The sequence below is a fragment of the Salvelinus alpinus genome, chromosome 13, assembly GCF_045679555.1.
Source record: "Salvelinus alpinus chromosome 13, SLU_Salpinus.1, whole genome shotgun sequence".
Classification (NCBI taxonomy): Eukaryota; Metazoa; Chordata; class Actinopteri; order Salmoniformes; family Salmonidae; genus Salvelinus; species Salvelinus alpinus.
The window spans coordinates 28,681,248-28,707,030 of NC_092098.1; the positions used below are offsets into that span (position 1 = coordinate 28,681,248).

The window sequence follows — 25,783 nt, forward strand, 5'->3', positions numbered from 1 at the left end:
AGGTGGCTGTACCGACTCCGACAGCATATCCCGAGAGAGCCATGTTTCCGTGAAACAGAGTATGTTACAATCCCTGATGTCTCTCTGGAAAGCAACCCTTGCCCTAATTTCATCTACCTTGTTACCTAGAGACTGAACATTAGCGAGTAATATACTCGGAAGCGTTGGGTGGTGTGCACGCCTCCGAAGTCTGACCAGAAGACCGCTCCGTCTACCTCTTCTCCGGCAGCGTTGTTTTGGGTCAGCCTCTGCAGTCAGTTCAAATGCCCTGGGTGGTTCGGACAAAGGATCCTCTTCGGGAAAGTCATATTCCTGGTCGTAGTGCTGGTCAATTGATGTCACTCTGATATCCAATAGTTCTTCCCGGCTGTATGTAATAACACTGTAATAACATAAGATTTCCTGGGCTAACAATGTAAGAAATAATACATAAAAAAACAAAATACTGCAAAATGTCCTAAGGACTAGAAGCGAGGCAGCCCTCTGTCGGCACCATCCTCTCTTAAGCCATCCTCTCTTAAGATCCCCTAAGCCTGTGTTATTAACCTCAGACCTTATTTTAGGCATTTATCCCAAAACCCTATTCTTTCCCATTCATTTTCCTCATAGGAATGGCTGAGCGAACCAGAGGTAACTAAATTCCAGGTTTTAGGACTACAAGCTGGCGAGCTCTACATCCTAGATAGAGCAATGAGACAGATATTTCATTGTATGTATAAATGTGAAGCATCGGTTTGGCATTTCCACTCACTACCAAATATGGTGATGAGAGGAAGCCCAGTTGCCGGCAGTGGGAGAAGATGGAGCGAAAGGGATTTTGGCCAACATTCTGCAACATTTTTCATTGATTAAACATTTGATTTCAATACAGTTTTCCATTTCCAAAACTATAATCTGTTACGAATCGAGTGGACTAAGTTTTGTAGACTTTACCCTTTGCCAAAGTTTCTAAAAATTGCGTTCTTTAGAAAGATTGCAAGGGCAAATTTAGTTATTGCACAAGCGCACTTCACAGAGTAGGCGTTCCCAAACGGAAATAAGCAAATACATGCTAGAACTCTACAATAGGATCTCGCTAGCTCGTGCTTGGCTTTACCCACCTTGCTTGTTCTGCCCACTGTGATCCATTGGAAACTACTGGCTGTGGTCTATCTTTGTCTATATGGCACACTTCAAATTCAAATACCTCCGGTTTTATGCGCCATTGGGAGTTTTCCATAGCAATACGTGAATGACGTCAGCACTATCACTATCTATGCTCTAGATTAGTGGTTCCCAACCAAGGGTACTAGGATAGCAAGCAAAAAAGTTTGGGAACCACTGCTCTAGAGGACCCTGTAACCTAGTTGAAGAACGCTCAACTCCATTCTCTAGGCAGAGTTGAGTTTTGATAACTGGTTGCAGGATTTGCTAGCAACAACATTGAGCCACCATCAGTCAATTCTTGTAAAAATGTAAATTATGAAAATTCTTACCTGTTCCTATGTTTAAACTGTATATACTTTGTAATAAAAACTTTTACAGAATACAACCACCAACTTTTTCCCCGTTGCTTGTAGGCTACTATGTAAACTGAGATTCAATTGAGTCTGTGCTATCTGGAACCCTTGGGACGTCCCTCCCTACCCTAACCCCTACCCTTACCTTACCCATGTACAATGTCAACTTCAATGGGGTATGGACTCAATTGAATCTCAGTTTATGTAGGTATACGAGCAATGAGGAAAAAGTTGGTGGTTGTATTCCCTAAAAAATTATTAAAAACTTCTGCAGATAAGTTACAAAATAATTATCTAGGGGCCTCCCGAGTGGTGCAGCTGTCTAAGGCACTGCATCACAGTGCTAGCTGCGTCACTACAGATCCTTGTTCGATGCCAGGCTGTGTCACAGCTGGCCGCGACCGGGAGACCCATGAGGCGGCACACAATTGGCCCAGCGTCGTCCGGGTTAGGGGAGGGTTTGGCTGGCCGGGCTGTCCTTGTCCCATCGCGCTCTAGCGACTCCTGTGGCAGGCCGGGCGCAATGCACACTGACACGGTCACCCGGTGTATAGCGTTTTTCCTCCGACATATTGGTGTGGCTGGCTTATGGGCTAAGCGAGCATTGTGTCAAGAAGCAGTGCATCATGGCGGGGTCGTGTTTTGGAGGACACACGGCTCTCGACCTTCACCTCTCCCGAGTCCGTATGGGAGTTGCAGCGATGGGACAAGACTGTTGGATACAACGAAATTGGGGAGAAAAAGGGGTAAAAAAAATTCAACATATAAAACTAACAACTGATAAGTCAATGCCGCAATAGAGTGATTATTGGAAGACTCAAACTGCACATGCAACGAGAACCGGAAGAGACGACTGCTAAAGGGAGGAGAGTGGACGATGGTAAGGGAAAACTTCAGTTCAAACTTCTTTGGAAGACTGTTGTGGAGGGAGGGAGACGCTAGGGGCACAATGTGTAGCTACGGCTCAGACTGCAATGGAATGTTGAGTGGAAGCTTATGTAATGTGGAATGACTAGCTAGTGTAGTCCAGGGGACAGAATGAGGTCTGATGTGATCGCATGCTGTTAAAAATGCTTAAATGTTTTGGTTGATTGGTTCAGCATTGTAATTCGTTGGTATTACTAGATAGCTAGCTAACGAGCTAACTTTAGCAAGCTAGCCGTATGCTAACAGCAGCTAGTTAAACTAACTTGTTAGCTAGAGTGATTACATTCAATTCAGCTCCATTGTGGCTACAGTATCTATATAAACTCAGCAAAAAAAGAAATGTCCTCTCACTGTCAACTGCGTTTATTTTCAGCAAACTTAACATGTGTAAATATTTGTATGAACATAACAAGATTCAACAACTGAGACATAAACGGAACAAGTTCCACAGACATGTGACTAACAGAAATTGAATAATGTCAAAAGTAACAGTCAGTATCTGGTGTGGCCACCAGCTGCATTAAGTACTGCAGTGCATCTCCTCCTCAAGGACTGCACCAGATTTGCCAGTTCTTGCTGTGAGATGTTACCCCAGTCTTCCACCAAGGCATCTGCAAGTTCCCAGACTTTTCTGGGGGGAATGGCCCTAGCCCTCACCCTCCGATCCAACAGGTCCCAGACGTGCTTAATGGGATTGAGATCCGGGCTCTTCGCTGGCCACGGCAGAACACTGTCATTCCTGTCTTGCAGGAAATCACGCACAGAATGAGCAGTATGGCTGGTGGAATTGTCATGCTAGAGGGTAGTGTCTGGATGGGCCTGCAGGAAGGGTACCACATGAGGGAGGAGGATGTATTCCCTGTAACGCACAGCTTTGAGATTGCCTGCAATGACAACAAGCTCAGTCCGATGATGCTGTGACACACCGCCCCAGACCATGACGGACCCTCCACCTCTAAATCGATCCCGCATCAGAGTACAGGCCTCGGTGTAATGCTCATTCCTTTGACAATAAATGCGAATCCGACCATCACCCTTGGTGAGATAAAACCGCAACTCGCCAGCGATGGTGGGTTTCTGCCCATAGGCGACGTTGTTGCCGGTGATGTCTGGTGAGGACCTGCCTTACAACAGGCCTACAAGCCCTGTCCAGCCTCTCTCAGCCTATTGCGGACAGTCTGAGCACTGATGGAGGGATTGTGCGTTCCTGGTGTAACTTGGGCAGTTGTTGTTGCCATTCTGTACCTGTCCCGCAGGTGTGATGTTCGGATGTACTGATCCTGTGCAGGTGTTATTAGATGTGGTCTGCCACTGCGAGGACAATCAGCTGTCCATCCTGTCTCCCTATAGTGCTGTCTTAGGTGTCTCACAGTACGGACATTGCAATGTATTGCCCTGGCCACATCTGCTGTCCTCATGCCTCCTTGCAGCATGCCTAAGGCACGTTCACGCAGATGAGCAGGGACTCTGGGAATCTTTCTTTTGGTGTTTTTCAGAGTCAGTAGAAAGGCCTCTTTAGTGTCCTAAGTTTTCATAACTGTGACCTTAATTGCCTACCATCTGTAAGCTGTTAGTGTCTTAACAACCGTTCCACAGGTGCATGTTCATTAATTGTTTATGGTTCATTGAACAAGCATGGGAAACAGTGTTTAAACCCTTTACAATGAAGATCTGTGAAGTTATTTGGATTTTTACGAATAATCTTTGAAAGACAGGGTCCTGAAAAAGGGACGTTTCTTTTTTTGCTAAATTTATATATATTTAGGATCACCACTTTATTTTAAGAATGTGAAATGTCAGAATATTAGTAGAGAGAATGATTTATTTCAGCTTTTATTTCTTTCATCACATTCGCATTGGGTCAGAAGTTTACATACACTCAATTAGTATTTGGTAGCATTGCCTTTAAATGGTTTAACCTGGGTCAAACGTTTCAGGTAGCCTTCCACAAGCTTCCCACAATAAGTTGGGTGAATTTTGGCCCATTCCTTCTGACAGAGCTGGTGTAACTGAGTCAGGTGTGTAGGCCTCCTTGCTCGCACACTGTTGATCAGTTCTGCCCACAAATTTTCTATGGGATTGAGGTCAGGGCTTTGTGATGGCCACTCCAATACCTTGACTTTGTTGTCCTTAAGCCATTTTGCCACAACTTTGGAAGTATGATTGGAGTCATTGTCCTTTGGAAGACCCATTAGCGACCAAGCTTTAACTTCCTGACTGATGTCTTGAGATGTTGCTTCAATATATCCACATAATTTTCCTCCCTTATGATACCATCTATTTTGTGAAATGCACCAGTCCCTCCTGCAGCAAAGCACCCCCACAACATGATGTTGCCACCCCCGTGCTTCACGGTTGGGATGGTGTTCTTCGGCTTGCAAGCCTCCCCCTTTTTCCTCCAAACATAACGATGGTCATTATGGCCAAACAGCTCTATTTTTGTTTCATCAGACCAGAGGACATTTCTCCCAAAAAGTATGATCTTTGTCCCCAATGTGCAGTTGCAAACCGTAGACTGGCTTTTTTATGGCGGTTTTGGAGCAGTGGCTTCTTCCTTGCTGAGCGGCCTTTCAGGTTATGTCGATATAGGACTCGTTTTACTGTGGATATAGATACTTTTGTACCTGTTTCCTCCAGCATCTTCACAAGGTCCTTTGCTGTTGTTCTGGGAAGGATTTGCACTTTTCGCACCAAAGTATGCTCATCTCTAGGAGACAGAACGCATCTCCTTCCTGAGCGGTATGATGGCTGCGTTGTCCCATGGTGTTTATACTTGCGTACTATTGTTTGTACAGATGAACGTGGTACCTTCAGGTGTTTGGAAATTGCTCCCAAGGATGAACCAGACTTGTGGAGGTCTACAATTTTTTTTTATGAGGTCTTGGCTGATTTCTTTTGATTTTCCCATGATGTCAAGCAAAGAGGCACTGTTTGCAGGTAGGCCTTGAAATACATCCACAGGTACACCTCCAATTGACTCAAATGATGTCAATTAGCCTATCAGAAGCTTCTAAAGCCATGACATTTTCTCGAATTTTCCAAGCTGTTTTAAGGCACAGTCAACTTAGTGTATGTAAACTTCTGACCAACTGGAATTGTGATACAGTGAATTATAAGTGAAATAATCTGTCTGTAAACAATTGTTGGAAAAATGACTTGTGTCATGCACAAAGTAGATGTCCTAACCGACTTGCCAAAACTATAGTTTGTTAACAAGAAATTTGTGGAGTGGTTGAAAAACGAGTTTTAATGACTCCAACCTAAGTGTATGTAAACTTCTGACTTCAACTGCATATATTTTGGCCTCTTTATTCTCTTTCTACACTTGGCATCCACCAAATGCTGCACTGTGTGTGTGTTTACGCAGATTCTATAACTCCACAAGAATCTCTTTTTTTAAATGTTATTATTTTTTAAATTTATTACCAACATAGAAAAGTCTGTATACATACAATAAGTACATGGATAGACAATGATAACATATGCTAGGGCGTAGAACAAATTACAGATTACACAAAGACTTTAAAAGAAACACACATATTGATATTTTTAACAGCTTTCTTATTAGAAGAATGTAGAATGGTCTTAATGTACTGCTCAAATTCCTTATAGAAAACACGGAAGTGTGGTTTTTTATTAGTGAATTTACATTTATGAATATGACATTTTTCCATTAGCACAATTAGATTTATGATGTAAAATTGTTTTCTTTTTCTTTATTATGGTTAAGGAAACCGAGCAGCTCATTCTCCCATAACAAACAAAAGTCATCAAGAATATTAACAATTATAAAACTGTGAATACCGTTCCATAATTGTTTTACATGTAGACAATGCCAAAATAAATGTAAAAATGTTTCTGGATGCTCAACAAAAAAAGTACAATCAATGTTAATGTCTTTTTTCTTCAGGTAATGATTTGCATGGTAATAGTTATGGATCATTCTGAAAGAGACCTCTTTGACCTTGTTAACAAGCAAGTATTTGTGTGGTAATAACCAGACTTTTTTCCAACAGATATTAGTGACCAATGTATTCCAGTAACTTGTGACATAAGGAATGGATATAATATCCCTTTGAAATAAAGCACGTATAGATCTGTTGTTCTGAGGGAGCAAGGAGAAACATATTTTCCCTATTGGAGAGTCAACTGGATTAAGCGAGGGTAGGTCAAGAATATCAGGTCTGGCTACACCTCTAAATAACATGAGAGTTCCAGATGGAATAGCATCAAAGACTATGGCGAACTCTCTAGGTGTTACATTGATATTGTAACGAGATAAAAATTCCTCATAATTGAGTTACAGTCCTTCTGCATTAAAAAGTTGACTCACGAGCAGGATATGATTATTGAACCAGTTCTTTAAAAATTAAGACTTGTTTCTATACACAATGTCTTTATTGTTCCAAATGAAATACCTATGCGGGGAAAAAATTATGTTTATATATTAACGACCACGCTATGAATACTTGTCTATGAAAAGCAGATAATTTAGCAGGAATCTTATCAATGTTATAGTTACAGAGTAACATAAAATTGAGGCCACCAAAACGGGAGAAGATATAATGAGGGATGAAATTCCAAATTGAAGTTGGATTCTTTAAAAAATGTTTAGTCCAATTTATCTTAAAAATATTATTCAAAGTAGGAAAATCAAAAAAATTGAGACCACCATATTCATATGAGTTCATAACGACAGATTTCCTAATATAATGTGTACGATTTTTCCAGATGAAGTTGAACACAAGAATCTCCCAAAGAAGTTTGAAATGAAGTTTGCATTTACAATCGACCACTCTCCTTAGCAATCGTCACTTCCGCTTATCGTTGCTTGAGCAGTTCGAGTCTTCCAATAATCGCTCCACTGCGGCATTGAGTTATCAATTGTTAGTTTAGTATTACATTTTACAATCGGGCTATAGACCCGTCTAATGCCTCATATGAATCGTCACTGCAGTAAAAATAAAAAGTGGGGAGAGCACGTCAATCTGGTCCACGCTGATTTTTTTCAGTGCGTAAAAAAAATAACCATATTTTTTTTGCAGGCCATCTAATAATTTGGCCAGGTAAAAATGTATTTGAACGCGGTTTTCACGATCGGTCATAATGGCAGCCTACATTTTGGTCTTTACATTGGAGATTTTTAAGCATTTTGAACGACGAACCGTTTGGGAACCAAATATACCGGCTCTTTTACGTGAACAGAGCCAAATTAGGTCATCATTTTGAATAACTAATTGAATGTGAATATTAATGGTGATCCATATTTGTGTTAAAGGGGCGTGGTTATGGTGAAGACAAAACTAAAACTATCCTGCGATGTCAGAATACATCAATAGTTGACGTGCGGGTGGGGTTAGAATCGACGCAGCTCAACCTTCGGGGCGGAGAGCGGGAGCGAACGACGGTACGGAGAGTCATCAGGGTTAAAATATTCTGCCTTGGGGGTGGGGGGGTGGGGGAGGACATACTACTGCCAACCCGGCGACGAGATTGGGCCTGTGGTGCCTGCAACCCAGGAAAACATGGAGCTCGAGAATATCGTGGCCAACACCGTCCTGTTGAAAGCAAGAGAAGGTAAGAGATGTCGGAGCGCAGGAACGGACGACAAGCTTGACAGCTCCTCTCTCTTCACCGCCAGAACTAGCTCAGAACCTGGGGATTCCCCCAGGAAGCGCAGGCCATAGAGATAGGAGCTGGATGATTGCTGCACCTCTTTATTATTTGCAAAGCCTCTGAAGCGTTAAGATAACTATATTAACATCCCATATGCTCTCTAAATACATAATATTTACTCGAGCTTAACCTTGGACATTGGTAGGCTACAGAAAAGATGTGACTGTTAATCAAATTGCGTGACATTAGATTTTCCGACTTTCTATTCTACAGCATCCTTCTGTCGTTGTCGAAACAGCATGTTGAACATAATTCCGTATTCAATTTGCAATGAAGAGCTAGCTACACACATACAAAATTAACGCCAGTAGACATTAATTTGTGGACCTTTAGTTGGCAATGACAGCGTATGTCAGTGCGCTCCATGTTAGCGGATTGTAGTGGTGTTGGTAGGGTGTCAACATTAGGCCTATGTCAATTTGTGAAATAACAACATAAAGATAATCACGGAGTATGCAGCGCTATAGACTCTAGCTGGTGTATCTAGCTGTTGCAGATAATGTAACAAACCGAGATATTTTTTTCTAATTACTGTAGACCGATAATGTATCCATCTGAAACAAAAATGGCATCATGGTATATATAATTTTATCCCCCAGTCACAGATTATCGGATAGTGGTCCTACTATCAGATACATTGGAAGCAATGACAGTATTGAACTAACTACAGTAAAAGTCGCCTATCATGTGGGACAAAAGTAAGACATTTGATCTATTATTTGTTATACCTCTTTCATACTAAATCAATTAGTGCTAACACAATGCACAAAGGTCTTGTTTTAAAACTCAGGAATGTTTTTCCTCCAAACTGTTTACAGACTCATTCCATTCACAGGGTGGTTGACCCCAGTCTGATGAACCTCACTCTGGCCATATCAGTCACATGGCATATTATGGATATATACAGTAAAAGAGAATTAGTATAGAACAACTTTTATTTTTCCCAGAGGGAACATCGGTATCATCATCAAATAACATTATACTGATCTGTAAATATGTATATTTCCAATCAACCAATCAGATGTTTATTTGTGAAATGCGTTGTAATGGAAAACTAACCAAAACAATTGTACTGTATGTCAGAGGTAGCCTACAGCAAAACACAGTGTTCAAAATGGTATTTTCATCTCTGCTAGGATCAATACTGTACTCTCTATCTAGTCTCAGTGTAGTGTCTCTGTTTGTTTGATAGAGGAGAAGTATTGAATCTGCCATAGACATTACGCAGACTTCTGTTTTCGCGTCGCCTCTCTCTGGTCACATTGTTTGCCATTGAAATCCACATTAAGCACCTCTAATTTGTTTCCACTCTTGTTGTTGGTGGTGGTAATAACACTGTAATTCTGTTATTATCAAATAGTAATAATGCATTAATACTTTCTCTCACAAACAACAGTTCAAGATGGAAAACGGTGGCAGAGTGAAAGAATAAGAGGCTGTCTCTTTCTCTGATTTGCGCTATTATTTCCATATGGTTTGTCTATCTTTGCATTTGCACTAATGCAGGATGTAATCTCATTCTTTCAACACCAGTGTGTATATCTCCATCGAACAATACTAAGTTAGTGATAACACTGTCATTTCCAGTGATGTACAGTATATAAACCCTGGATTGCTGATGCTATATATTTGTAATTTGAGAGGCTTTTAAGCCACGGGTCGGTCATATTGGTACTCCCCAGTAGAAGCAGTCCTCCATAGGAATGAATGGAATTCGATGTTTCAAATACAAAATTACATGTATTTAATTATTTTCTTGTTGTATTAGGAACAGTAACATTAGTAAAATTATACTTTCAGGAATATGTTTTTATATATTTTTTTATTTGTATGTTTAGCTCACATAATATAATTTAAAAGTATGCATTAAAGGTGTTTGTAATAGAATGCATGTGGCAAAAACAAATCTAGACATTAATAAATTATGTTCTATAGCTTCCAAAGTATTTTTTACAATAGTGTGGGATTGTCAAGATTGAGGCACAGTGGCTTCAACACAAGTTAGTCTTCTAGTACAAGTTCTATGTACAAGTATGACACATTTGTCATACTTGTACATCTCTTTGCCAGGCATAAACAATGTTCTCAGCGTCTCATTTGCATCTTGTCCGCTTCCCATTGTGATAAAACATTGTTAGCCAGACATACTGTCAATATGTTCACTTCCAACCACTATTTGAACAGCAAATGTTACTGGGCATGGCATCCAGTTCATGCACATGCCACTTATAGAGTTGGTTTCACCACCCAACCAAGATGGGCAACTTTACAGCGTAGGTAGCAGGCCTAGGCCTATTCTGCTTGCTAATTTGTTTGTTAACGTACTGTAACTATACTGAATAAAAATATCAATGCAACATGTAAGGTGTTGGTCCAATGTTGCTAGAGGTCGACCGATTAATCAGAATGGCCGATTAATTAGGGCCGATTTCAAGTTTCCATAACAATCGGAAATCAGTATAGTTTCTGTTCTAGATCATATGATATGCATATTATTATTACTATTGGATAGAAAACACTCTGAAGTTTCTAAAACTGTTTGAATTATATCTGTGAGTAAAACAGAACTCATTTGGCAGGCAAACTTCCAAATAGGAAGTGAAAATTCTGAAATGGGTCTCTGTGAAGGGCTGCTCCTATTCAATTGCCTTGTATTTATGGATATGTATGCGCTTCATACGCCTTCCACTAGATGTCAACAGGCAGTAGAACGTTGAATGAGGTGTCTAGCCTGATGTGGGACCGAATGAGAGCTTTTGGAGTGACAGGTCAGCCATATTGGCAGTATTATGCGTTAGGTAGACATGAAGAAATGCTCCGTCTGGGACGTTATTGGATACATATGAGAAAAACATCCTAAAGATGGATTTTCAACTGAGTTTGACCAGTTTATTCGACTTTTATTATGACTTTTGGAATTTTTCGTTCCATGCGTCAAACTTTCATGGACACGTGAGCGCCACTATGCTAGCCAAAGTTGCTAATTTGACAGAAGAAATGGACATTCTAAAACAAAACAACGATTTATTGTGGAACAAGGACTCCTGGCACTGCATTCTGATGAAAGTTCATCAAAGGTAAGAGAATATTTATGATGTTGAATATGTTGACTCCAACATGGCGGAGAATGGCTGAGCGCTGTCTCAGATTATTGTATGCTGTGCTTTTTACTAAAGTTATTTAAAAAAATCTTTTGTAGCTATAAATACAATGTATTGTATAACATGATGTTATAAGACTGTCATCTGATGAAGTTGTTCAAAGGTTAGTGATTCATTTTATCTCTATTTGTGGGTTTTGTGAAAGCTATCTTTGCTGTGAAAAAAATGGCGTTGTGTTTTGGGCTATTGTGGTGAGCTAACATAAATATATGTTGTGTTTTCGCTGTAAAACATTAAAAAAATCGGACATGTTGGCTGGATTCACAAGATGTTTATCTTTCATTTGCTGTACAACATGTATTTTTCATAAAAGTTTTATGATGAGTATTTCTGTATTTCACGTTGTTCTCTGTAATTATTCTGGCTGTTTTGGTGCCATTTGTGACTATGGCTGCAATGTAAAACCAGGATTTATAGCTATTAATATGCACATTTTCGAACAAAACATAAATGTATTGTATAACATGATGTCATAAGACTGTCATCTGATGAAGTTGTTCAAAGGTTAGTGATTCATTTTATCTCTATTTGTGGGTTTTGTGAAAGCTATCTTTGCGGTGAAAAAATGTCGTTGTGTGTTGCGCTATTGTGGTGAGCTAACATAAATATATGTTGTGTTTTCGCTGTAAAACATTTAAAAAATCGGACATGTTGGCTGGATTCCCAAGATGTTTATCTTTCATTTGCTGTATTGGACGTGTGATTTCATGAAATTATATTATATGATATTCCCTGTGGCGCTAGGCTAGGCTATGCTAGTCAGCGTTTCTGATGAGGAAGATCCCGGATCCGGGAGGGTTATTCGGTAGAGGTTTTTAACTAGGCAAGTCAGTTAAGAACACATTCTTATTTTCAATGACGGCCTAGGAACGGTGGGTTAACTGCCTTGTTCAGGGGCAGAACAACAGATTTTTACCTTGTCAGCTCAGGGATTCAATCTTGCAACCTTACGGTTAACTAGTCCAACGCTCTAACCACCTGCCTCACGAGGACCCCGCCTGTTACGCAAATGCAGTAAGAAGCCAAGGTAAGTTGCTAGCTAGCATTAAACTTATCTTATAAAAAACAATCAATCAATCAATCATAATCACTAGTTATAACTACACATGGTTGATGATATTACTAGTTTATCTAGCGTGTCCTGCGTTGCATATAATCGATGCAGTGCGCATTCGCGAAAAAGGACTGTCGTTGCTCCAACGTGTACCTAACCATAAACATCATGCCTTTCTTGAAATCAATTCACAGAAGTATATATTTTTAAACCTGCATATTTAGCTAAAAGAAATCCAGGTTAGCAGGCAATATTAACCAGGTGTAATTGTGTCACTTCTCTTGCGTTCATTGCACGCAGAGTCAGGGTATATGCAACAGTTTGGGCCGCCTGGCTCATTGCGAACTAATTTGCCAGAATTTTACGTAATTATGACATGACATTGAAGGTTGTGCAATGTAACAGGAATATTTAGACTGATGGATGCCACCCGTTAGATAAAATACGGAACGGTTCCGTATTTCACTGAAAGAATAAATGTTTTGTTTTCGAGATGATAGTTTCCGGATTCAACCATATTAATGACCTAAGGCTCGTATCTCTGTGTGTTATTATGTTATAATTAAGTCTATGATTTGATAGAGCAGTCTGACTGAGCGATGGTGGGCAGCAGCAGGCTCGTAAGCATTCATTCAAACAGCACTTTCGTGCGTTTTGCCAGCAGCTCTGCTGTTTATGAATTCAAGCCTATCAACTCCCGAGATTAGGCTGGTGTAACCGATGTGAAATGGCTAGCTAGTTAGCGGGGTGCGCGCTAATAGCGTTTCAAACGTCACTCGCTCTGAGACTTGGAGTAGTTGTTCCCCTTGCTCTGCATGGGTAACGCTGCTTCGAGGGTGGCTGTTGTCGATGTGTTCCTGGTTCGAGCCCAGGTAGCGGCGAGGAGAGGGATGGAAGCTATACTGTTACACTGGCAATACTAAAGTGCCTATAAGAACATCCAATAGTCAAAGGTATATGAAATACAAATGGTATAGAGAGAAATAGTCCTATAATTCCTATAATAACTACAACCTAAAACTTCTTACCTGGGAATATTGAAGACTCATGTTAAAAGGAACCACCAGCTTTCATATGTTCTCATGTTCTGAGCAAGGAACTTAAACGTTAGCTTTCTTACATGGCACATATTGCACTTTTACTTTCTTCGCCAACACTTTGTTTTTGCATTATTTAAACCAAATTGAACATGTTTCATTATTTATTTGAGGCTAAATTGATTTTATTGATGTATTATATTAAGTTAAAATAAGTGTTCATTCAGTATTGTTGTAATTGTCATTATTACAATTCAATTTATAAAAATCGTCCGATTAATCGGTATCGGCTTTTTTGGTTAAATAGTCACCACTAGCCGGCCTCCGCTCAGTGCCCTGCCCTGAACTTTCGTCACTGTTACAAGCCGGCTACCACCCGGTTACTCAACCCTGTACATAATCATTGAACACTGGTCACTTTAATAATGTTTACATACTGTTTTATCCACTTCATATGTATATACTGTATTCTAGTCAAGGCTCATCCTATATAACTACTGTTGTACACCTTTTATATTAATATATTGTCCATAATGTCTATACACACCATCATATACATATATATTTATATTCTGGACTTTGACACTGCTCGTTCTAGTATTTCTATATTTCTTAGTTCCTTTCTTTAAATTCTTTGGATTTGCGTGTATTGTTTTGTATTGTTAGATGTTATTGCACTGTTGGAGCTAGGAACATAAGCATTTCTCTAAACTCACGATAACATCTGCATAATATGTGTACACGACCAAAACTATTTTATTTTATTTAAAGAGGTAGACTAAAATACAGTAACATTGCTTTTTCTATGTCTACAAATTAATAACCTCTCTGTCTTCTTGACACACACTCCAGGACAGCCATTATATTAATCACCCTGACCCTCTTCTTTATCTTGACGAATCTACAACAGCACTTTTATTCTGAGTGTTTTTAGGGACTGTATGTATTTCTATGGGCCGCTCAAGGCTACTTAGTGTTTTCCCATGTGTTATATTTTTCCTTTGTTTGATTAATCAACCACTGTTCTTTTGCAGGAGGTGGTGGAAACAGAAAAGGAAAAAGCAAGAAATGGAAACAGATGCTTCAGTTTCCCCACATCAGCCTGTGTGAGGAGCTCCGGCAAACTACAGGTACGCTTCCTCTCCTCTCCTCTACTTGCTAGCCCACTGATAGTGTGGCAGACCAGGCGGTTTGGTCAAGACGTTTACATAGATCAGACACGGACAGAGTATGATTAGCTCGGTTTCAAGGGTGTTTATTAAATAATAAACCCAAAAAGAAAAGAACAGGTTTCCCCCATGAGACCCTCTCCGGGATACCGTCTCCTGGGCTCCGGGTCTTCCTGTATCCTGTCGGGCACATAAACTCAACTCCCTCGGCTTAGCTCGGGTAACTGTATCCAACCACATGGAAGTCACCTCACTTCCCCTAGTCCTCTCCCTGTGTGCTGCCCCTCTGGCAGCTTTATGGGCCTCGCACAGCTGGTGAGCAATCTGCCCTTGATTACTCACCAGCTCCCAATCAGCCCCAATTAGTCCTGTCCGGAGAACCCGTCGAGACCTGGCACGTCCAGCAGATGGAGCCTATAGCCGGCTATAGTATCCTGCCAGTCCCAGGATGGACTTGACCTGTGTCTTGGTGCGTGGAACGGGCCAGTCACGCACCGCATGAACCATCCTCTCCTGGGGCTTGACGTTCCCCCGTCCGATCAAATACCCCAGGTACTCCACCTCCTCGAACCCCAGCTTGCATTTCTTGGGGTTTGCGGTCAACCCGGCTTGTCTGAGCGCATCCAGCATGGCCTGGAGGCGCGTCAGGTTCTCTTCCCAACCTTGGCTGTGGATGATGATATCATCCAGATATGCCGCTGCGTACTGCTGGTGGGGTCGAAGCACTCTGTTCATCAGCCGTTGGAATGTGGGCGGTGCTCCGTGGAGACCGAACGGGAGCACCCGGTACTGGTACAACCTATCTGGTGTCGAAAACGACGTCTTCTCCCAGGAGGAGGCTGCCAACGGTACCTGCCAATAATCTTTGATCAGGTCAAGGGTGCTGATGTACCGGGCCTTTCCCAATCGGTCGATGAGCTCGTCCACCCTCGGCATGGGATATGCGTCGAACAAGCTGATGTCGTTCACCCCCCGGAAATCGTTACAGAAGCGGAGGCTACGGTCCGGTTTTGGCACCAACACGATGGGGCTGCACAATGCACTGTGGGACTCTTCCACGACCCTCATCCTCAGCATAGCCTCCACTTCCTGTTTCACGGCCTCCTTCGTGCCTCCGTAATCCGATATAGCCTCTTTCGTACTGTTTCCCCGGGTCGGGTACGGATGTGGTGTTCAATGAGGGTCGTGCGGCCCGGCTTCTCGGAGAAAACCGCCGTGTTCCGATCGACGAGCTCCCTGAGCTCTTGCTTCTGGGCCGGGTCGAGGTCCTCATTACTCGGGACCTCCACTGGTACCGTTGGCGTCCTTTGTCCCGACCATAACACGGCCAAGGCTGTCCTCTCGTGCAACTTCTTCAACAGGTTCACGTGGTAAATCTGTTGGGGTTTCCACCTCCCTGGTTGCCGTACGCGGTAATTGACAGGTCCCAGCTTCTCGATCACCTCGTATGGTCTGTGCCATGTTGCCAGGAACTTACTTTCGGCTGTGGGGATCAAGACCAGCACCCTGTCTCCCACCTGGAATTCTCAGGGCTGGGCTCCCCGATTGTAGACCTGGGCTTGGGCGCGTTGGGCCTTCTCCATATGTTCCCTCACGACTGGCCATATGGCTGTCATCCGCTCTCGCATTGTCTCCACGTGCTCTACCACGCTGCGTAAGGGGTTCGGTTGGGCTTCCCACACCTCCTTGGCGAGGTCCAGTATGCAGCGTGGCCTCCTCCCATAGAGGAGTTTGAACGGGGAAAACCCAGTGGAGGATTGGGGTACTTCTCGGATTGAGAACATTAGGTGGGGTAGTAGCTGGTCCCAGTTCTTCCCGTCCTGCTCGATGACCTTCCGCAGCATCTGTTTGAGCGTTTTATTGAAGCGCTCGACGAGCCCATCCATCTGCGTTTGAAAAACGGAAGTCCAGATCTGCTTGATCTGCAGGAGGGCACACAACTCTTTCATGAGGCGGGACATAAACTCCGTACCTTGGTCTGTCAGGATCTCGTTCGGGATGCCCACCCGGCTAAAGAGGTGGAACAGCGCCCGGGCGATTCCCTTGGACACCGCCGCCCGTAGGGGAATGCCTCGGGATACCGGGTGGCATAGTCCACTATTACCAAGATGTACCTGTGTCCTCGTGCAGACTTTACCAGGGGTCCCACTATGTCCATGGCGATGCGTTCAAAGGGCACCCTGATTATTGGCAGGGGGACCAGAGGGTTTCGGAAGTGTGCTTTTGGGGCAGTGAGTTAACACTCCGGGCAGCTGCAAAAGTAGTCTTCCACGGCCCTCCTCATCTCGGGCCAGTGGAACCGGGCGGCGATCCGTTCCCAGGTCTTCTCCTTTCCCAGGTGCACCCCCAAAAGGTGCGTGTGGGCCAGCTGAAGAACGGTTCCTACGTACCGTCGGGGCAGCAACAATACCCCTCGAAGTTCCCCCTGTTGGCGCGACACCTGATACAAAAGGTTATTCTTAATTTGTAAATGGGGGTATTGCCAGTCACTCACCCCCGGAAGTAGCTGTCCATCCACCGCTATCACTTGGGCGGTGGCAGCTTTCAAATTCGGATCCTCCCACTGGGCCGTCCCGAATTGTCCCCTCAGTTGGCCCCCCATGGGGGTCTCGACTGGCTCCTCGAAATCGAGGAGGGGGAGGCTGGGCTCCTCTTCCAGTGGTTCCCCAGGGGGTTCGGGTTCCGGCTCCCCCTCCGACTCCAGACCCGTAGAGTCAAGTTGGTTAACCGGCGGCTTCCGGGCCGCACAGGCGATGGGTCGTCCCCGCTCTCTTCTTCAGCTGGCTCGTACTTTCTTCCTCAACTCGTGTCCCCATAGAGCCGCGAACAGCGGACAATCCCGTCCCACTAGGAGAGGTACCGGGCAGCTCTGGTACTGCACCCACCATCATCCGACAGCTCCCTTGTGGCGTCAAGATTTTGGTCCATACGGTGGGATACCGTTTTGTGTCACCGTGAACACAGGAAATGGACATCTCCCTACCCCGTTCATGCTCCTGGTTCAGCAGGCTCGTGGTTACGAGCGTATCCATGCTTCCGGAGTCTAATAGCTCTTCCGTGTCGTGTCCGTCAACCTTCACCGGGACTTTGGGTGCAGTTGACTCGTGGTGCGCCCAACAGAAGGTGACATAGTTCACGGCGTGACCCACCTCGCCTCTGGGGCTAGCTGATGGCATCGACTCCTCTCGAGCCGGGCAATTGAGCCGGGCAATTCCAGGCAATGTGCCTCCGGGCGCCACAGTCAAAACACCTACTTTAGTCTCCCTCTACCTGGGGTCGTCGGTGTCGGGTCGGCCCTACCCCCGCCATCTCTCCACGGGTTTGCGGTCCTTTGGCCCTGCCGACTGTCGGTTCGGGGTACACTGCGGTGGGGCTGTCCTTCCGTCCCTTCGGACGGGTCGCCGACTCGTCCCGGCTCCCACTCAGCAGTGCCTGAGTGTTCTTCTGCGTCTCCACTGCTTTCAGGAGGCCCTCCAAGGTCTGGGGTGCGCATAAACTCGCTGCACTCTTCATGTCATGGGGTAGCGCCCGTAAGAAGCGATCCAGGACCACTTTGTCGAGGATGGATAGGGTGGATACGTCGGTGAGGAGCCATGCCCTGGTGACGCGCAGTAGGTCGCTCATCTGGGCTCGGGGGGGAGGTGTCGGGTATGAACCTCCTGTCGTGGAACCGTTGAGCCCGATGGGCCAGACTGTACCCGTAGCGGCTGAGTATCTCCCGTTTGAGTCTGTCGTAGTTATCCGCCTGTACGTCATTCAGGTCCCAATACGCCTTTTGGGCATTCCCAGAGAGGAACGGGGCCAGCAGACTTGCCCACTGCGGCCTTGGCCATCCTTCCCGTCGTGCTGTCCGTTCAAATATACAGAGGTAGGTTTCGAGGTCATTGTCTTCCGTTAGCTTGATTAAAAACTGGTTGGGATGTGATCCAGGAGACGCTCCTCCTTGCAGCTTACTGACTTCCTCAACGAGGCAGACGTTTTGTAGTCGCTGTTCCTCCAGCGTTCGTTCCTGAACCACCTGTTGTGCTTGTTGGGCCCGGACGAACTGAGCTATCAACTCGTCCATGCTGGTACTGTGTAAACCCTGATCTGACCACATTATCAGAGTGCCCGCATTCTCTACCACTTGTGGCAGACCAGGGGGTTTGGTCAAGACGTTTACATAGATCAGACACAGACAGAGTATGATTAGCTCGGTTTCAAGGGTGTTTATTAAATAATAAGTCAAAAAGCAAATAACAGGTCTCCCTCATGAGACCCTCTCCGGGATACCGTCTCCTGGGCCCCTGGTCTTCCTGTATCCTGTCGGGCACACAAACTCAACTCCCTCGGCTTAGCTCGGGTAACCGTATCCAACCACATGGAAGTCACCTCACTTCCCCTAGTCCTCTCCCTGTGTGCTGCCCTTCTGGCAGCTTTATGGGCCTTGCACAGCTGGTGAGCAATCTGCCCTTGATTACTCACCAGCTCCCAATCAGCCCCAATTAGTCCTGTTCGGAGAGCCCGTCGAGACCTGGCACGTCCAGCAGATAGAGCCACTGCCTCGTGATGTAAACTCCATCTGTTACCAGGCCTCGACGAGTCTCCCCCTGGTGGCTGACCCGCCACAATAGATATACTGAACAAAAATATAAACGCAACATGCAACAATTTTACTGAGTTACAGTTCATATAAGGAAATCAGTCAATTGAAATAAATTCATTAGGCCCTAATCTATGGATTTCACATGACTGGGAATAGAGATATGCGTCTTAAAAAAGGTAGGGGCATGGATCAGAAAACCGGTCAGTATCTGGTGTGACCACCATTTGCCTCATGCAGCGCAACACATCTCCTTCGCATAGAGTTGATCAGGCTGTTGATTGTGACATGTGAAATGTTGTCCCACTCTTCAATGGCTGTGTGAAGTTGCTGGATATTGGCGGGAACTGGAACACGCTGTCATACACACCAATCGAGAGCATCCCAAACTTGCTCAATGGGTGACATGGCTGGTGAGTGTGCAGGCCATGGAAGAACTGGGACATTTTCAGCTTCTAGAAATTGTGTACAAATCCATGCGACATGGGGCTGTGCATTATCATGCTAAAACAAGAGGTGATGGCGGAGGATGAAAGGCACGCCAATGGGCCTCAGGATCTCGTCACGGTATCTCTGTGCATACAAATTGCCATCAATAAAATGTGATCTTGTTCCTTGTTCGTAGCTTATGCCTGCCCATACCATAACCCCGTTGCCACCATGGGACTCACTGTTCACAGCGTTGACATCAGCAAACCACTCGCCCAAACAACGCCATACATGTGGTCTGCGGTTGTGAGGCCTGTTGGACATACTGCCTAGTTCTCTAAAAAGACGTTGGAGGCGGCTTATGGTAAAGAAATGCAACAGGTCTGGTGGACATTCCTGCAGTCAGCATGCAACTGAAATGACTGCAACACTTATCAAAGAGCTGCAGTTAGTTTCAGAACGGGTGGCAAGGAATAAGTTAGTCCTAAATGTTTCAAAAACTAAACGCATTGGTATTCGGGACAAATAATTCACTAAACCTCAACTAAATCTTGTAATGAATGTGGAAATTGAGCAAGTTGAGGTGACTAAACTGTTTGGAGTAACCCTGGATTGTAAACTGTCATGGTCAAAACATATTGATTTAACAGTAGCTAAGATGGGGAGAAGTATGTCCATAGTAAAGCGCTGCTCTGCCTTCTTAACAACACTATCAACAAGGCAGGTCCTACAGGCCCTTTTGTATTACTTTGCATTATAGATGTGGACTTCCTGACGGGCCCCAAGTGGTAAGGGTAGAGAACAATACATCCACTACACTGATCCTTAACACAGGGGCCCCTCAGGGGTGCGTGCTCAGTCGCCTCCTCATGACTGCAGTCGCCACTCATGACTGCATGTCCAGGCACGACTCCAACACCATCAAGTTTGCCGATGACACAACAGTGGTAGGCCTGATCACCAACAACGATGAGACAGCCTATAGGGAGGAGGTCAGAGACCTGGTCGTGTGGTGCCAGGACAACAACCTCTCCCTCAACGTGATCAAGACAAAGGAGATGATTGTGGACTACAGGAAAAGGAGGACCGAGCACGCCCCCATTCTCAGCGACAGGGCTGTAGTGGAACAGGTTGAGAGCTTCAAGTTCCTTGGTGTCCACATCACCAACAAACTATCATGTTCCGAACACACTAAGACAGTAGTGAAGAGGGCACGACAAAGCCTATTCTCCCTCAGGAGACTGAATTGATTTGGCATGGGTCCTCAGATCCTCAAAAGGTTCTACAGCTGCACCATCGAGAGCATCCTGACTGGTTGCATCACTGCCTGATATGGCAACTGCTCGGCCTCCATCCAGGACCTCTATATCAGGCGGTGTCAGAGGAAGGCCCTAAAAATTGTCAAAGAATCCAGCCACCCTAGTCATAGACTGTTCTCTCTGCTACCACACGGCAAGCGGTACCGGAGCGCCAAGTCGAGGTCCTTAACAGCTTCTACCCCCAAGCCTGAACAGCTAATCAAAGGGCTACCCAGACCCCTCTTTTACGCTGCTGCTACTCTGTTTATAATCTATGCATAGTCACTTTAACTCTACCTACATGTACATATTACCTCAATTACCTCGACTAACCGGTGCCCCTGCACATTGACTCTGTACTGGTACCCCCTGTATATAGCCTCGCTTGTTATTTTACTGCTGCTGCTTAATTATTTGTTACTTTTATTTTCTCGTTTTTACTTATCTATTTTATTTTCTCACCTTCTTAAAGCATTGTTGGTTAAGGGCTTGTAAATAAGCATTTCACTGTAAGGTATACATACACCTGTTGTATTCTGTGCATGTGACAAATAAGATTTGATTTTAAATGATGTACTGTTTTATCTTTTGTTTTATGTGTGATGTAAGTGCCTTAATGTGTTTGGACCTCAGGAAGAGTAGCTGCTGCCGTGGCAGCTAATGGGGACCCCTAATAAATGCAAATACAAATACAAATTGCACGCTCCCTCAACTTGAGACATCTGTTGCATTGTGTTGTGTGACAACACTGAACATTTTAGAGCGGCCTTTTTATTCTTTTATTGACCCAAGCACAAGGTGCACCTGTGTAATGACCGTGCTGTTTAATCAGCTTCTTGATATGCCACACCTCTCAGGTGGATGGATTATATTTGCAATGGAGAAATGCTCGCTAACAGGGATGTAAAGAAATTAGTGCACAACTTCTTTCGTGTTTGGAAAATTTCTGGGATCTTTTATTTCAGCTCATGAAACATGGGATCAACACTTTACATGTTGCGTTTATATTTTTGTTCAGTGTAAATTCATAGTAAAAGTCCCAAACACAAGAGGGAAAAGCTGCACTCCACACTCAAATACAGTCCCTTCAGAAAGTATTCACACCCATTGACTTTTTTCACATTTTGTTGTGTTATAGCCTGAATTTAAAATGGATTGTTACGGCAAGCCTAGATAGTAAAAACAACTCACATAAAAAGTTACATGGACTCTGTGTGCAATAATAGTTTTTAGCGTGATTTTTGAATGACTACTTCATCTCTGTACCCCACACATACAGATAATTGTAAGGTCCCTCAGTCGAGCAGTGAATTTAAAACACAGATTCAACCACAAAGACCATAGAGGTTTTCTAATGCCTGGCATAGAAGGGCCCCTATTGGTATATAGGTTTTTAAAAAAAAAAGACAAAAAGCAGACAGGAAATATCACTTTGAGCATGGTGAAGTTATTGATTACACTTTGGATACACCCAGTCACTACAAAGATACAGGCGTCCTTCCTAACTCAGTTGCCGGAGAGGAAGGAAACCACTCGGGGATTTCATCATGAGACCAATGGTGACTTACAGAGTTTAATGGCTGTGTAGGAGAATATTAAGGATGGATCAAAAACATTGTAGTTACTCCACAATACTAACCTAGTTGACAGAGTGAAAAGAAGGAAGCCTATACATAAAAAAATATTCCAAAACATGCATCTTGTTTGCAACAAGGCACTAAAGTAATACTGTAAAAAAATGTGGCAAAGCAATTATATTTTTGTCCTGAAAAAATGTGTTGTCTTTGGGGAAAATCCAATACAACACATTACTGAGTACCATTACTGAGTCTCCATATTTTCAAGAACAGTAGTGGCTGGATCATGTTATGGGTCATTCATGTCATTCTAATCGTTAAGGACTGGGGAGTTTTCAGGTTAAAAAATTAACAAAAATGGAGCTTAGCACAGGCAAAATCCTAGAAGAAAACCTGGTTCAATCTGCTTTCCACCAGACACTGGGAGATTAATTCACCTTTCAGCAGTACAATAACCTAAAACACGGCCTAAAACAAGGCCAACTGTACACTGGAGTTGCTTACCAAGAAGACAGTTAATGTTCCCAAGTGGCCGAGTTACAGTTTTGACTTAAATCTGCTTGAAAATCTATGGCAAAACTTGAAAATGGTTGGCTAGCAATGATCACTATTGGTAGATGGGTAAAAAAATTTTTTTGAATATCCCTTTGAGCATGGTGAAGTTATTAATTACACTTTGGATGGCATATCAATACACCCAGTCACTACAAAGATACAGGCATCCTTCCTAACTCAGTTGATAGAGAGGAAGCAAACCATGAGGCCAACGGTGACTTTAAAACAGTTACATAGTTTAATGGCTGTGACAAGAGAAAACTGAGGATGGATCAACATCATTGTAGTTACTCCACAATATTAACCTAATTGACAGAGTGAAAAGAAGGAAGTCTGTACAGAATACAAATATTCCAAGGGGTCAAGGGGTATGAATACTTGATGAGGGCACTGTAAGAGGTGGAAAAGTCTCACAAAACAATAACTAGAGGCTGAGATTGAAGTTTGTCCACTGTAGATCTGAGAAGGGGGATACTAAGTCAGTTGCACAACTGACTGCATTCAACCCAAAAAGTTTCTTCCGCCTTTAACCCAACCCCTCTGAATCAGAGAGGTGAGGGGGGCTGCCTTAATCAACGTCATCAGCGCCCAGGGAGCAGTAGTTGTTGGGAGTTAACTGCCTTGCCCAGGTGCAGGATGGCAGATCTTTCCAGCTTGCCAGCACAGGGATTTAGTTACTGACCCTTAACCGCTAGGCTACCTGCCGCCCATACACTGGGTCTGACAGAAGTCAAGTTGGGGTTGGTGATGACGGACTGTGTTATGTTATGAAGTAGTCTGATGGCACTTGGCCATACAGTGCTTTCAATGGTGGAGGAAATCCTCACAAGACAAGAAGCATACTGTATGTATAATTTAGTACAGTTGGAATGCAGGCCTGTATAATATGCGTCAGTTATCCTATTATGTAATCAGGAGTCATTATTCAATCATCCCATTATTTTGTTAGGAAGTACATTAGTTATTGGCTATTTTGTGCACAAAGAAACATACAGTATATTGGCGTTGTGTTTATGGCGATTGACAATCTTATATTTGTGGCTGGTGCTGCTGGTGGTGGTCAGGAGTTGCTGAACATGGATTCACACCAACGCAGATCAGCTAACTGCACAGGATTTTGTAATCATGGGGCTTGCATTGTATCCTGTGGAACACGTGAATGATGAAGATAGGCTGCTGTGGTAACTTTAGTTTTTCTCTTTTCCGATAGTTTAGAGGCATTGTCGGCAGCTTCTCTAAAGCGGCACAGAGAGGGTTTATAAATCCCTCTCATCCATCGCTCTTTCAGATGGATGATTATGAAGTGAATCCTGTTTAACCTGTAAATGCTGAGTGCATTTTATCATTGACTTCAGCCATGAAGCAGAGGCAGACATAATGTAACCATGCTTCAATTTTACCACAGAGGAAGCTGTGGCCTGGGCAGAAAGAGGAAGCTGACTCGCATGTTTGTTTTAATTCACTCTGCCATTCAAAAAGAAAATGGTGGCAAATGTTTATAGGTCACTGGTTTGGAACACAAAGTAGACACAGAACACACACAGTTTTGCTGTGAGATCTCACTAACGATAATTGAAACGTCTTACAATATGTAGATGGTAAGGGAAAAAGTGTTGCATATTTGAGTGTTTGTTCTGCAGCAGTTCTAAGAGATTGTGTTTTGTATGAAACTAATGCAGTCTAAATTAAAGTAACACAATTAAATATAAGTGGAAACTTTCCTCCATTGGTCAGGGTCAAACAGTAGGTTGGGAGGTGGTGGTGAACAAAGAATGAAAAAAAATATTAAGGTTAAAGGAAATCATATGATTTCCTCATTATTGTCATTTATCTCCATAAGGCAGGAGATTAGGTTGAGATGCATATCACTAGGCTGAGGCTCCTGGCCAAGGGCCTTTTGGTTTATGACTCCAGCTCCTATTGTGGCCTTCCATACATACAATAGACACATTGATTGTTCTCAAATCTTTAAAAAAATATATTGTCACACTGAGGCCATGAAAAATTATTATTATTATATATTTTTTTGCTGTGCTTTCAAGCTACAGCAGCTAGATCTACAGGGCCAAGCTGGCTTCTAGGCCTACATCTCATCGCTGTCAGACAGTTTTGCCATGCTGTGCTGAATTGTGGGAATGGTGGTGGTAGAAAACATGCGGGTGAAGTAGTCTTGAGTCTGTAGTGGTGTATTGTTCACTTACGCTCTTGGTGCTCCACTGGAGTACAGTGGTACAGCACTTCAGCTGACGCTCAACTTTCTTCAATCAGGAAGTAAAATCAGCACTTCATGCAAGTTCTTCTATGGTGCATTTAGGATATTTCTGAATATTTGGTTTCACTTAAATCCCCTTATCTACTTCCCCAGAGTCAGATGAACTCATGGATACCACTTTTATGTCTCTGCATCTAGTATGAAGTTGGAGGTCGTTTTTAGCTTGCTAGCAGTCACCATAGACTTCCAGTCATTGCACTAATGCTAATTAGCAATTGCGCTAACGCTAGTTAGCAACTTCCTTCAAACTGCACGCAGAACGTAAAAATGGTATCCACAAGTTCATCTGACTCTGGGAAAGTAGATTCATTGCCAAAATCGCAAAGTATCCATTTTAATGTAGAGATTACCCACATGAAAAAAATACTATGATATACGATGGTTAAATACTATAGTATTTACTGTAGTGTTTTTGCAGACTTTACTGTATAATTCACTATATTGTTTTTGCCAGCTAAAGTCTGCAAAAACACTACACTGAATACTGTAGTATTTACTGTTGCTTTGCGGACATACAGAAAGTATTCACACCCCTTGACTTATTCCA

At 43.5% G+C, this 25,783-nt stretch overlaps 1 protein-coding gene across 2 annotated transcripts in view; it reads left to right on the top strand.

The window, feature by feature from the left end:
* The first annotated feature begins 7,859 nt into the window (after positions 1-7,859).
* The window catches only part of LOC139537492 (G protein-coupled receptor kinase 6-like), a 42,239-nt gene continuing 24,315 nt past the window's right edge, over positions 7,860-25,783 (top strand). For both annotated transcript variants that reach the window (XM_071338861.1, XM_071338862.1), the window contains exons 1-2: positions 7,860-8,003; positions 14,389-14,484. In XM_071338861.1, coding sequence (XP_071194962.1) covers positions 7,952-8,003; positions 14,389-14,484 — 148 coding nt within the window. In that variant the 5' untranslated portion in view covers positions 7,860-7,951. The remainder of the gene's footprint in view (positions 8,004-14,388; positions 14,485-25,783) is intronic.